The following is a 15,068-nucleotide window of genomic DNA, read 5'->3' on the forward strand; positions in this document are numbered from 1 at the left end:
TCAGTTTTACATATGTAATTAAAATGAATTCTTTTTCAGATTCTTCTCCTTTATAGTTTATTATAAGATATTAAATATAGTTCCCTGGAGATCTTATTTCTTGATCTCATAGTCTGCACCAAGCATAGTGTGAGAATTAAGGGAGGAAAGGAGGAAGAAAGTGTCAGAAACCATCCTAGGCACTTTAAAATGTAAAAATAATTCAAAATATAGTCCAAGCCATTGAAGCAGTCTAAGTCTCCAGGGATATAACGTGAACAGGTTAGGCCAGCAGGACTGGACAAAATGCTTGAACCCAGAGGGACAAAGTGGACAGAAGCAGCTTGGGAAGACTTCCCAGGACAAAAGGAGTTTGGACAGATTTGGGGGAAAGCAGCAGCAAGGCTTTCTGTCCCTTGTCTGCTGTAGACGTGCCTCATTCCCAGAGGAAAGACGTGATCAACAGAGTGTCTTTGTAGAATCAGGCCAGGTCCACCAAAGACTTCATGCCTTAAGGGTAATTATTCAAGTTAAATTTAATTATTTAACTAAGAAGTGGTAAGCAGGCAAACAGATTAGCAATTAGGACTACAGTGAAATAGTAAAACAGCTCTGGGATGATTTCTTGATTTAAAGAATCTGAGGACTTTTCAGAGACTATGCTATAGGAAGCTTGACACTGATCAGATTAAAAAGCTCATGACCACATATATAAGACTCAGTTTACTGGGAAAGAAGTAACTCTCTAAAGCTGGTGTAATCCTGAGGATGCCTACAGTGTAGAGAGAAGAAGGAGATGGAAGAGGGATGGGGTTTGTTCAACTTCTTGCTTCTCTGATTTGTGAAAGAGGAGTAACATGAAATGTTTGATTTCAGATTACACACAAAAAATTCATGTTCGTTATAAAGACAATAAAAAGATGCATATAGGAAAAGTACTCCATTCCCCACCTCCCTTTCTCTTAACTTTCCTCAAAACTAAAGACAGTTTTAATCCTTTCAGGCCTTTCACTTGCTCATGTTTATACGCATAAGAATTTACGGCATAGGCAGAGATATGTCTATGCTTTCGCCAAACGATAACTGTACTATCACTATTACTTTTCAACTTGTTTTTGTTGCTTGATAACCTATCATGACCAAGCAGCAGAAACAGCTCAACCTCTATGTTTTTCCTAATTTCTTCAATATACTTAAAATTTTACCCCCCCAAAATGGGATCATTTACACATATTTTGATGCAGTCTTTTTTCCCCTGTAGACACCTTTTTTTTCTCTTTTCCTCAACCACCCTATCAAGTTTTGACTTTTTTATCAGTTCATTTCATTGAGATTAACTAATAAACATATTGCGTGGACAACTTTTCTCTCTTTTGATATGTAGGGGCTGTATCACTTTTGATTTGGGATAAGATACGGGCTTTAAATATTTCAGTGTCAAGGGAAATGGAAGGATTAAGTTATGATCATATACTATTCTGAGATCTTTATTGAATGCGTTGAGGTTGATTGAATCCTGTGTTTTGTTCCTTCATAATGGCATTCTTCACGGAGTGCTAAGCAAGATAAACTCTCAAGATATCTGGCAACCTCCAATTCTGGGATTTATGGTATCAAACTTTTTTTTAATCTTAAGCATTAGACTCACATATGAGCCTGATTTACAACAGCCACTAGAGGGCGATCATGTTGCAAACATGTAAGGACGTTTAGCACCCACGGGCTGTTTCCAATGTTTTCAGTGCTCAGCAGGGCATCCTGAACATAGAGGAGGTTTAAAAAGATATCTGTTGAAAGAAAGGTCGTGATGGAGTCTCAACGATAGCCCACCTTTCAAACTGAAACAAGATTTGTTAAATTCAACCCACAGACAGGACTGTTAACTAAACAATGCTACATCTTGGTGGCAATAGTGGTAAAGAACCTGCCTGCCAATGCAGGAGACATAAGAGACGTGGGGTCCACCCCTGGGTCAGGAAGATCCCCGAAGGGGGAAATGGCTACCGACTCCAGTATTCTTGCCTAGAGAATCCCACGGAGAGAGGAATCTGGCGGGCTACAATCCATAGGGTCACAAGGAGTCGGACACAACTGAAGCGACTTAGCACGCACATAATACCTTAAGTCATTGGGAATCACGTATTAGGTTATGGTCATTTACATGAGAAAATGTCACTTCCAACATCCATTGGCATATATACGATTCTCAGATTCACCTTTGCATCAAACTGTGGCTCAGACAGTAAAGTATTCATCTAAGATGCAGGAGACCCAGGTTCGATCCCTGGGCTGAGAAGATCCCCTGGAGAAGGAACTGACTACCCACTCCAGTATTCTTGCCTGGAGAATCCCATGGACAGAGAAACCCGGTTGGCTGCAGTCCATGGACTCCCAAAGAGTTGGACATGACTGAGCGACTAACACTTTCACTTTTCATTTTAAATTTCTATCTTTATTATTTTCAATAATTTGAAGAGCTATTATAAGGTGAACACCCTTGTAACCACCACTCAGGTCAAGAAATTGAACTTTACCAGACCATCACAGGTGCCCTTCCATATACCCTGTCATATGTCAACCTTCTCCTTCTCCCACAAAGTAACTACTGAGTTTCAGAGTCATTACGTCCTTGTTCTTCTTTATAGCTTTATTACCTAAGTGTGTACCACAACCTACATACTACAGTTTGACTACCCATTTTTGAAAACCTATTTAAGTCTCTTATAATAGCTATGTTCCCCCTCTATTTCTTTATTTTTCCTTAATATTTAAGCATTGAAAAATCTGGAGACTTGACCTTGGAGTGCGCCAGTCTGGATTTTGCTAATGGAACACTCTAAGCAGGTAAACATGTACCCCTGTACTCCTTGTTACCTGAACACTGGCACCTGAAGCCAGGAGGCTGGTTAGGTTTCACCAGGACTTGGACAAGTTTCTGGGTGCTGTGATGTTCTTTCATCAAATGACACATCCACCGACTTCTCTTTGTGATCTCTACAGCTGCCTGTCCATGCTCAATGTCTTGTCCTATTAATTCTCCTGGTTACCAAATGGTAATATTCTAATTCAATCAATTACTTTTTATTTACTCCTTGAAAATGCTTTTAGAAAGAGATCATTCTTCTCAATTGACTCTCTGATTACACTTCTATACTCTCTGTTCCTCCAACTAGAGACTGCAAAGAGAGGCCAGAAAATTGACATGCCCCTGAGAAATTATTCGAATAACAAAGCTGTTACTTCTTCCTGGATTTAACTTTTCAGTAGGAGGATCATACTGCCATCTTCCCACTCATATATACGATTTTGGTTTTCTTTTTATGTTCTTCAAACACACTCAGCCCAGTTTCCCTAGCATCTCATAGTCTCATCAGTTTCCTCTTTCATCACAGATGTTCTTGCCAGGTCCTTTCCATATATATTCAGCAAACATTTGAACATCCCCTCTGCTGAGTGTCCAGCACTGGACTAGTCACTTGTCCCCATTCCTTCTGTGTTATTAAAAATGAGTGTTGGAGGCTAAAGTACATGGGCAAACATGTAGAACCAAAGACTGCTGGAACACTATGGGAAACTCAGGAGAGGCCCTGAGGCATGACAGTCGTTTCTGGCTTCGCATGGCCACAGCGGTCATGGGTGCAGGGAGGCAGAGAGAGACACATGCCCAGGAGCTGCTCCCTCCACCAGGCTTCCCAGCTGTCCGGATCGCACACTGCAAGGTGCAAGTGATGGGTTAGTCCCTACACCCCAGACTGAGGGGACATTACATCCCTGTTCCTACTCCCTAAGGCAAGGAGCTATCTGCTTTTGCCTCCCAGCAGAGTGCAGACGTATTACCGATTCTGGGCCTGAGTGGATAAGGTGACACTAGCCTATCACTGAACATTATTATCTGAAATATATTGCTTAGGCTTTTATTTTTTAAATTGTAGCCACTTCTGGGAATCTGAGATAAACCATGAAACTTATCCATTGAAAAATACAAAAACCATGAAGACATTTTTCACACCCTCTTTCAAGATGTCACTAATTTCTGCAGCTTCATCAGGCCACAAAGCAATCATTCTCAACTTACACTGCACACTGGGGTCACCTGGGAGATTTTAAAAATACTGATGCCTGGGCCCCACCCAATCTATCCTCAGGGACAATCAGGAAGTTACATAATTTTTTATGGGACAACAAGAACCACTGCCTTTAAGAACTAGCCTCCCAGCAACTCCAGTGAGAGAGGCTGACTCCACCAGACAAAACATCCACATTTTCCAAACCCATATTCTCCACTGGCAGGAAGCCAGGGAATGACAGTGTTGCTCACTTGTGCCCCAGAATCTAAATAACAACAGTGTCTTCTTGGTAGCAAAAAAGATTTTTAAGTGATTAATCACATTTTCAAGTGATGAAGAGTTTTCTGAAGGGAGATGTTGCTTGTCCATGTTTTTATAGAGAACCAAGTAGACACACACCATTCTGAAGCTCTTTGAAAAATAAGGAGTAGCATCTTTACTCTCAACTGGAGGTTAGGCTTATACACTGTTTTTAATCACACACAAGGAATGGGGATGAGTGACTAGCCCAGTGCCTGATACTCAGAAGAGGAGGTGTTCAAGTGTCTGCTGAATATACATGGAGAGAGCCTGGCAAAAACATTTGAGATGAAAGAGGAAGCTGCTGAGACAGTGAGATGCTAGGGAAATTGTGAGCATATTTGAAGAACATAAAAAGGAAACCAAAATCATATATATGACTGGGAAGGTGGTAAATGATACCCCTACTGAAAAGTAATCTCCAGGAAGGCTGAAATCATGTCTCCTTTCTTTTCCATCAAAGTGCACAGTCCCTGGAACATCACAGGCTAAGTACTGGTTGAATATATATATGAGCCAAGTTATCTAGTGCTCTTCCTACAAATTCTTTTGACAGATGAAAAGATATTAAAATTTTTAATCTTAAAATATTTCAAGTATAGAGAAAACAGGAAAACATACAGCTAGTGAGTCCCCACCTAAACGTGATATGGGCTAACATTGCTCTCTCAAGCTTTTTAATCTAACAGTGCCATGCTATGTCAGATAACCCTCAAAACTTTAGTAAAATACACATGTCTGAGACAACACCGTCACTGTCCAAAATTCTGCAACCCAAGTTCAAAATGAAGTAAAAAAAAAAAAGATTCTGAAAGAGTTCCAAGGAAGAGTCCGAGATAAGCAAACTCTAACCATATACACACATACACATATATTTAATGGAGTTTAGAGTGAATAAGATGGTAATATGTCTTAGTAGTCAGACTGGTAACTATCTGCACTGCTCTCTGCCTACGGGAAGTGGAGGACTGGGAATTGTGCTTTCAGCCAAACAGTTCTTAAGTGCTCATGAAAATAAAAAATCTTGTCAGATGGGTTATTAAGTGGCTGTCTCCCTCACTCTCCTATCCAGCCCATTGTTTTCACCCCTAAAGGTCCTCTAAGGGGTATGGGCTTTCCCCACCCATAAGCTCTATGCTGACCCAGAAAAGTCACGAGTAGAATTAGGATCCGAAAACTTGAACAAATCCAGGGACCTGAACCCTTCAGCTTTTCAACCTCCCAGCCTCCAGGACCTTCACTGCCAGGATCAGTGCTAAGAGGCCACACCTTCTTGTCAACTGAAAGCTTGACAGACCTCTTCTGAATCTTAAGCCCTAGCTGACAAGGAGGCAAAAATTAGGACTAAAGAGTGTAAGAAGGGAGTAGACTATGAAGGCAGAGTCCAGAAGTAAGATACCGTTGCTAGAAATCAGGGTCTTTGGGGACTTTCTGATTCATTTTAAATTCCTTGGGAGAGTCTTTCTGCTCACCCTGCCCATTCCATCTTCCCCTAATTATCCCTCCTTATAAGCCAGTTTGGAGAAAGCCACCTGTCTACACCGTTTGGAGCCTTTCCCTTGTTACCAACACAAATGAACACAAGAGCCACAAGATTGTTCTAGGTCAGCAAAGTTCCTGGAAGGGTGAGAATACATTTTATTATAAGAACAGACTGCCAAAGTTTTATGTGGTTGTTTAGATGAATTTTATATCTGCTTCTCAGATAAAGTTTCTACTTTTGAAGCTGGGCTTTAAAAAGGAAGAACGATAGCATCTGCCTGCAGATGGAGCCAGGAAAATAATATATAGGAGCTGATGCTGAGTGGAAAGTCATGCCAATGATATTAAACAACATGGATTTATAGCCCATTCACAGTGACACATTTGTTTATGATTTCAGTTAATTAAGACCACTTTGCTTCTTTTCTGCTACCACATGTAACCTTTTTAAAAAAAAAAAAAAGAAAAAATATATGCATATACATATTTTGGAGGGATTCCAGACTTCAGCATTTTAACATCAATGAGAGAGGAAAATGCTGAATGCATATCCTGACAGAGTGATTGCATTTGTCAGAGGCTGTACTTACTACAATTATTCACACTGTTGCTGGGGTCACAAAGAGAGTTACCACTACATGAATCAAGGCAGAAACTGTAGAGGCATCTTTGGTCTCCTTCTTGACATAGAGTCTGACCTACAGAAGAGAGAAAGCACATTCACTTTCATCAGCATCAGTAAGTAAATTCCAAGCACTAGTTTCTGAAGGATCCAGAGCCGAGGAAGGACACAACTCTGATTTCCTTCCAGCGTCTCCAAAAATATTGAACACAAGCTGAGTAGGTACTTTCTGGATTAATTTTCCTGCAGCTAAATACAACACTGTTATTCCAAAAGGACTCTTCAGGAATGAAGAAACTAAGGGGCAACCCACCCTTTAAAAATAGGTTGTTATAGTTTTTCATGAAAAAGATAGCATCTTGTATTTACACAGGTGCATATAGCTGATGACAAAAGAAAACTCAAGTAATTTGAGGGAAGCGCCAATATTTTAAAGTCTCATTTGATCCCAGCTCTAGTTTTCCCTCTAAGGAAAATGCTCTCCTTAATAATAAATAGGGCATCAACATCAATATAATAAGGGTACTTTATCATGGCAGGATTGTAAGCAGCTGTTATCCATATTTTTGGTGTGTCTCTGGCAAGTAGCACTGCCCAGCTGCAATGACCTGAGAATTAGGTTTCTTGTTTCCAAATGAATGACAACAGTAATGTCAGCCTAATGGCTTTTCCTTAAGGTATGTGGAGAGAAAACTGCTTTTCTCATTGATTTCCTGGTCATTTGTAGATAAATGGAAAAGGTAATAAATTACTGCCCATTCTCTTTCTATCTTGCCCCCATTATAGTCAATTATTTTTAAACACATCATCTGGACTTTACAATATCTTGCAAGGCATTTTAAAATATAAATAACAGTATAGGTATACATATAATCATTCTTACCTATAATTATGACAATATTTATTATACTGGACTTTCTTATCTAGAATTCTAAGTTATATCTACAATCTTACCTATAATTCTAAATATAATATTTAGTATACTGGACTCTCTCTCCCTTCTAGTACCATTAATGAACAACACTATATATCATAGCCTTGCAAAAAAGAGATATTGCTCCCTTTTTTTCAATATTTAGCAGATAAAAGGGGTTTTTTTGCAAGGTAAGTCAGGCTAAGTCCCATGAATATTAGTCTCTTAAAAAATTTTTATTCAGACAGCATGCATTCATTATTTGAGCCAATATTAAGTGCTTGCTATGTGACAACTTAGTTTGCCAGCAAGGCATTGAGCATTAAAAGATAAAAAAAAGTCTGATAGTTTCAACTCTAATTAGGGATATTCTTCATGAGCAAAATCTTATAATGCCATGTGATCATTGCTCCCTGAAGGTACATGTAAAAAGCAGTAAAAGCAAATTAGGGCAGTAAGAAGAAAGCTTCTCATAGGAGTTTTTAGGCAGATGGGATAAGCTGCGGTAAGAGGGAAGGATGGGTTTTCCAAGCCAATAGCAGGATGTACAAAGGGCTGGAGTCACTCCCTTTAGTTAAGGGAGACTAAGCAGGAAGGCTGAGAGTGAGGCTGAGGATTGTAAAGGCCTCTATCTGAATAGGGCTCCAGGCCCTGGGAGAAGCGATCCCAGCCCTCCTCCCAGCCTAGTCGAGCATAAACAGTCAGTGATTACTCCTGGCAGTGGCTCTGTGGTGTTGTAACTCGCTGCCCTTCACTCTCAGCTCTCTAAAGGCAATGGCGTTCTCCCACTCCTCTGTGCTACCTTGCTCTTTCCACCTTGGGGCCTTTGGACAAGCGGTTCCCTGTGTCTGGAAGGCTTTCTCCATTCCCACTCTCCTTTGCTAATTACATTCATTCTTCAGAGAGTAGCTCAAATACCTCCTCTTCAGGGCAGCTTCCCAGAAGCCCTTTACCAGGACATGCATCCATAACGACAAATCCTAGTACCTTGAATGTCCCTCCTGGCCCGCATCCCTCCCTGGTTACCAGACCTACTGTTGCACGCCTATCTCCCCCAGAAGCCTGACAGCCCCATGAGCTGTTCTGCTTGCCACTGAATTCCCAGCACCACAATATACTTTTAGTACGTTGAATTTAGAAGAGTGAATAATCTAAATTCACTACAATTTTATTTTCCTTTTTTTTATATTTACATTTTATCATGTGACTTTTCTTAAATCTCACAGATACAAAGAAATACTGGCAAATCCTGCCGCTGCATAGTAAAGAATACAAAATTATTTCAAACAACATTGAATTATGTAGAGAGAAAGAACTATTTGATCAAAAGGGAGCTTCTTGGCTGATATGGAATAACTCAAGGCCAGAAAAGGATTTCCTTCTGAATTTTCAAAACTGGTAAAACAAAGCTATCCTTATCTAGTTTTTTATGGAATAAATCTGTGATTAAAAGGCTCTCTCTTTTGGTCTACAATGCATCCTCATTAAAATTTTCTAATATCAATATACATTATGGCAAATCTAATTTAGCTACAGGTGACCAATCTCATTAGCTGATGTGGGATACATGCAGCCTACAACAGGCTTTCAGGTACCAGCCACAGAAAATAGCTTACATTTACATTTATGGAGTACTCAACAAATGTCATCTCTATGAAGTAGTTATCATTATTCTGAGATTACAGACACAGAAACTGAGAAGTAACAGGGTTAAATCACTGGCCCAAAGTCAACCAGGGAGTAAGTGGGAGCTGGGGTCTGAACCCAGGCCGCTGAGCGGCAACCTCCACATTCCAAACAACAAGGCTATGTACTAAGATGCAAGTAAGACTTATAGACAAACGTAGTGGTTTTTAAGTCCAAAGATATTACTAGCCCTGTACCGAGAGATACTTCTACACAAACTGAGGCTTAAGACAATCAAGGTAGAGCTTTCTTTTCCAACAGAAAACCAATTTATTTGGCTTACTTTTTCTTTGGGGGCTTCACAGATAATAACAGACTGCTTTTAAAGTGTGTTCAAGCATATTGTTTGGCAATGGGAGGCATTAAATGGCTTCTCTGCACATGGTTATTTTTGGAAGCCATTGCATTCAATTTCAGAAGCCATTTCCTTCTAACTGGAATCTAATTGAATTGAATAGTATGTGCTACACTTTTCTCTTTATTGTAGTGTTTCCCCATAAAACAGCTAACTGAATCTACCTGTGCTGTTTAAGTGTTTAACCACTATTTTTCACCCTTAGGAATGAGTTTTCAGTGTAAGTTGCATGAGACTTGTATTTACCACAAAAAAAGCTTTCTGGCTGACCGGAACTGTGGGGACCAGTGCATTAGGCAATCTGAAATTATTCGTGTGGGAATCCTTTAAGCACTAGGTAACTTCCAACGTTTTGTTTTGCTCCCAAGGAAAGACTATTTCTGGGGTTGGAGCACACACTTACCATCACTGCAACCCTCCTCATCACTTCCATCCTTACAGTCCTCATCTCCATCACACTGGAAAGTGCTGGGGATGCACTGTCCATTTCTGCATTCCACCAGACCCTGGCTGTGACACGCTAGGGAACACCAAAACAATGCATTTTAATTATCTGTATTTCTTTCAGTGTGCAGATCATATCAATGATTCCTGTTTATCTGGCATCACCAAGAAATGAAGTGTTTCAATAATCTGAACGTTCTGCCCAAATGAATGAATGTGTCATTAAGTTTTTTCATCCCAAGTGTTCTTGGAATGCAAGGTTGTCTATCTGGAATTTCTCTTACCCTATTAAGTAGCACTTACTTAAAACTAACCTTTTCTAGATCACTGCATAAGTGAAACTAGTATTAACGATGATAGTAGTTATACTGGGCTTCCCAGGTGGCTCAGTGGTAAAGAATCTGCCTGCAAGGCAGGAGACGCGGGTTCAATCCCTGGGTCAGGAAGATCCCCTGGAGAAGGAAATGACAATCCACTCCAGTATTCTTGCCTGGGAAATCCCATGGACAGAGGAACCTGGCAGGCTACAGTGCATGGGGTCACAAAAGAATCGGATGTTACTTAGCAACCAAACAACAAGCAGTTTAACTAATGATATAAAAACTACAATTTATTAAAGGTTTACTTTATGGCAATAGCTGTGCTAGGAGTATTACATATCTAATCTCAAACCCTCATAAGAAATTTGTAAAGTGCGTATTATCAACCTAGTTTAGAATAAAGAAACTGAAGCTTAGAGACTTTAGCGTGTGGCAACAGTTAGAACTGGACATGGAACAACAGACTGGTTCCAAATAGGAAAAGCAGTTCATCAAGGCTGTATATTGTCACTCTGTTTACTTAACATATATGCAGAGTACATCATGAGAAACGCTGGACTGGAAGAAACACAAGCTGGAATCAAGACTGCCGGGAGAAATATCAATAACCTCAGATATGCAGATGACACCACCCTTATGGCAGAAAGTGAAGAGGAACTAAAAAGCCTCTTGATGAAAGTGAAAGAGGAGAGTGAAAAAGTTGGCTTAAAACTCAACATTCAGAAAACGAAGATCATGGCATCCGGTCCCATCACTTCATGGGAAATAGATGGGGAAACAGCGGAAACAGTGTCAGACTTTATTTTTCTGGGCTCGAAAATCACTGCAGATGGTGACTGCAGCCATGAAATTAAAAGACGCTTACTCCTTGGAAGGAAAGTTATGTCCAATCTAGATAGCATATTCAAAAGCAGAGACATTACTTTGCCAACAAAGGTTTGTCTAGTCAAGGTTATGGTTTTTCCTGTGGTCATGTATGGATGTGAGAGTTGGACTGTGAAGAAGGCTGAGCGCCGAAGAACTGATGCTTTTGAACTGTGGTGTTGGAGAAGACTCTTGAGAGTCCCTTGGACTGCAAGGAGATCCAACCAGTCCATTCTGAAGGAGATCAGCCCTGGGATTTCTTTGGAAGGAATGATGCTAAAGCTGAAACTCCAGTACTTTGGCCACCTCATGCGAAGAGTTGACTCATTGGAAAAGACTCTGATGCTGGGAGGGATTGGGGGCAGGAGGAGAAGGGGATGACAGAGGATGAGATGGCTGGATGGCATCACTGACTCGATGGACGTGAGTCTGAGTGAACTCCAGGAGTTGGTGATGGACAGGGAGGTCTGGCGTGCTGCAATTCATGGGGTCGCAAAGAGCTGGACACGACTGAGCGACTGATCTGATCTGATCTGATCTGATCATACTCTCAAGGCTGTTGACAAGTAGGGCCAGAATATGGAAGGAAGATTTTCTAACCCTAAGCCCCAGCAGTTCACTCTGCACCAACCTAACCTAATGCACCAATGAAATGCATAATACCTACCCCACAATAAACACTTTATTTCAAAACTTGCTTATGACATCTGATATTTAAAAGGAAGATCTAGTGGCCATTAACCTTCCAGGAACCGGTTGTCTTAATTCATCCCTGTTGTCTTTTAAAGCATCAGAAACCCCTGTATCATGTGACCTCAGCCTTCACAGAGTTGCTGTCTACATACACACATGAGCACCATGTTCTTGCTTTTCCAAGATCCATCAAAATACAGTCCACTCTGTTCCACAATGTCCACTCAGCTAGGACTCAGATGATATTCCAGTTCAAATATAATTCAGGAAAGAGGAAAGCCAGGCATAGTGTTTGCTAATTAATTTAAATGAGTTTTCTTGTCAACAAAAAACCCATGCAACCTACATTTCTACTTTTGCCTTAAATTACAAGCAAATTAAACAGCTAATCTCATATGTAGCCACTGTTTGTACTTTTATTAGACAGTAAAAGATGGAATAACAAGTTTAATTAACTCAAATATGCATAAAATGCACCATATTAACTCTTTCAGGTCAATATTACTCTTCTTTAGTTCAGTTCAGTTGCTCAGTCGTGTCCAACTCTTTGTGACCCCATGAATCGCAGCACTCCAGGCCTCCCTGTCCATCACCAACTCCCAGAGTTCAACCAGACTCATGTCTATCGAGTCAGTGATGCCATCCAGCCATCTCATCCTCTGTCATCCCCTTCTCCTCCTGCCCCCAATCCCTCCCAGCATCAGAGTCTTTTCCAATGAGTCAACTCTTCGCATGAGGTGGCCAAAGTACTGGAGTTTCAGCTTTAGAATCATTCCTTCCAAAGAAATCCCAGGGCTGATCTCCTTCAGAATGGACTGGTTGGATCTCCTTGCAGTCCAAGGGACTCTCAAGAGTCTTCTCCAACACCACAGTTCAAAAGCATCAGTTCTTCGGCGCTCAGCCTTCTTCACAGTCCAACTCTCACATCCATACATGACCACAGGAAAAACCATAACCTTGACTAGACGGACCTTTGTTGGCAAAGTAATGTCTCTGCTTTTGAATATGCTATCTAGATTGGACATAACTTTCCTTCCAAGGAGTAAGCGTCTTTTAATTTCATGGCTGCAGTCACCATCTGCAGTGATTTTGGAGCCCCAAAAAATAAAGTCTGACACTGTTTCCACTGTTTCCCCATCTATTCATTTTATTATTCCCTATCGAGTATAATATACTTTCTAGGGAAAAAATGTGGCAAGTCATACTCTATTTTACTAGGTAGTGTAACAGCTACCTGAAGACTCTTCAAAAAAAAAAAAAAATTGAAGTATAGTTGATTTATAATATCTTGTTAGTTTCAGGTATATAGCACATTGATTCAATTATACATATATACTTCCATGTATATGTACCTATTCCTATTGGTTACTACAAAATATTAAGTATAGTTCACTGTGCTATACAGTAGGCCTTGTTGGTTATCTATTTTATATACAGCAGTGTGTCTATGTTAATCCCAAAGTCCTAATTTATTTTTCCTTTTCTTTCCGCTTTGGTAACATAACTTTGTTTCCTGTGTCTGTGAGTCTGCTTCTGTTTGGCAAAGAAGTTCATTTGTATAATTTTTTTAGATTCCACACATAAGTGATGTCATATGCTACTTGTCTACCTCTGTCTAGCTTACTTCACTTAGTACGATAATCTATAGGTCCATCCATGTTGCTGCAAATGGCATTATTTCATCATTTTTTATGGCTGAGTGATATTCTACAGTATACACAGACCACATCTTCTTTATCCATTCATCTGTCAAGGAACATTTAGGTTGCTTCCATGTCTTGGTTACTGTAAATAGTGCTGCTACGAATATATGGGTGCATGTACCCTTTTGAATTTTGGGTTTCTCCAGATATACTCACCAGAAATAAGACAGGCTCTGAAGTAATAACATCACACACTCTGTGTAACTCCATCAGCCCTGAAGGCTCTCTTCTCTCTGTCAGTTCTCCCTATGCTCTCTCACAAATGGTGCCTGTGGGCACATGTGGAGGCTCTTGCTTAACTGCTAATATATTGTTTGCAGCCAGAAAGTTCCCTGGAAAGTCTTTGGGAAGAATATCTGCTTTGACAAAGTCACGAAAGAAGATTTGTGGGTAATGCGAGAGAAAACAGCCACCTGCTTGGCCAGAGTGGCCAAGTCAGGCTTTGAGTTTTGGAGAGAGAAATTCAGACATCAGTTATACTACACTTATTATTGTCATCATACCATTCAATTATCATCTGTATAGGCCAGGACCGAAGTGTAAGAATCTGTTTAGATAGTGAACCTTGAGTGTATTTGACTAAACAGACAGAAGTGGGAAAATGAACAAGATGAAAACCTTCAGGGCACTCACAGCAATTGACTTCATCGGATTTATCCACGCAGTCGTGGTCCCCATCACACACCCATTCAATGGCAATGCAGCGCCCGTCTCCACAGCGATGTTCCTCTACGGGGTTGCAATCTGGAGGAAGCAAGCACTCAGGAGGGTGGAGAGAACCAACATGACAAACACTTGGAATGTATGGCCCGTAGTGCCAGTACAAGTTAGAAAGTTCTTCGGTCACTAAATAATACACTACCAAAAATTTGAGAGCTAATCACAAAGTCAAAATGGTAAACAAAGAAGAAGAATTCAGCTTGTTTTATTAAAAATTCAGGAGAGGACATTCAGAATTAAACACAGTTCTTTAAAATGTGGTGGCTCAGTGGTAAATCCATCTGCTAATGCAGGAGACATGGGTTCGATCCTTGGATTGGGAAGATCCCCTGGAGAAGGAAACTGCAACCCACTCCAGTATTCTTGTCTGGGAAATCCCATAGACAGAGGAGCCTGGTGGGCTACAGTTCACAGGGTCACAAAAGAATCGAACATGACTTGGCAACTAAACAACAACAACTTTAAAAGGTTCACTCCTCTTTTTAACTGAGATATAATTGACATAAAATGTTGTGTAAATGTATGCTAAATGAGATAAGTTAGAGAAAAATACTGTATATCACATGTGGAAAAAAGCTGAATTTGTACAACATATAGACAAGTGGCTAGCAGGGGCTGGTGTGGGCTGTATTGGAAAGATGTTGTTTACAGGTACAAACATGCAACTAGTATGTGGATTCCTTCTTTAAAAGATAAGATGAGTTTTGAATGTAAAACAAACCCTTGATGTCTCCACTGCAGAAGTCGCCCTGTAGTGCATGGCAATCAAATACAGGAGAGGTCTTTGGTTATATATAACAAGAGGATCAAGAACTGCAAACAGAGTTTTGCTTAAGAGCTCAAACTCTAACCATGAGCCACTGACTCCAACCAGAGAAGAAACAAACACTTTCAAAGAGACAAAAACATATTAACTCCCA

General features: G+C 40.3%; 1 protein-coding gene across 4 annotated transcripts in view; it reads right to left on the reverse strand.

The window, feature by feature from the left end:
• CORIN (corin, serine peptidase) overlaps positions 1 to 15,068 on the reverse strand; it is a 268,724-nt gene that overhangs the window by 72,229 nt on the left and 181,427 nt on the right. For all 4 annotated transcript variants that reach the window (XM_055588487.1, XM_055588485.1, XM_055588484.1 and 1 more), the window contains 3 exons: positions 14,062 to 14,172; positions 9,808 to 9,924; positions 6,419 to 6,526 (listed from right to left, as the gene is read on the reverse strand). In XM_055588487.1, the coding sequence (XP_055444462.1) occupies positions 6,419 to 6,526; positions 9,808 to 9,924; positions 14,062 to 14,172 (336 nt within the window). The remainder of the gene's footprint in view (positions 1 to 6,418; positions 6,527 to 9,807; positions 9,925 to 14,061; positions 14,173 to 15,068) is intronic.

The sequence above is a fragment of the Bubalus kerabau genome, chromosome 7 (genome assembly GCF_029407905.1).
Source record: "Bubalus kerabau isolate K-KA32 ecotype Philippines breed swamp buffalo chromosome 7, PCC_UOA_SB_1v2, whole genome shotgun sequence".
Taxonomy (NCBI): Eukaryota; Metazoa; Chordata; class Mammalia; order Artiodactyla; family Bovidae; genus Bubalus; species Bubalus kerabau.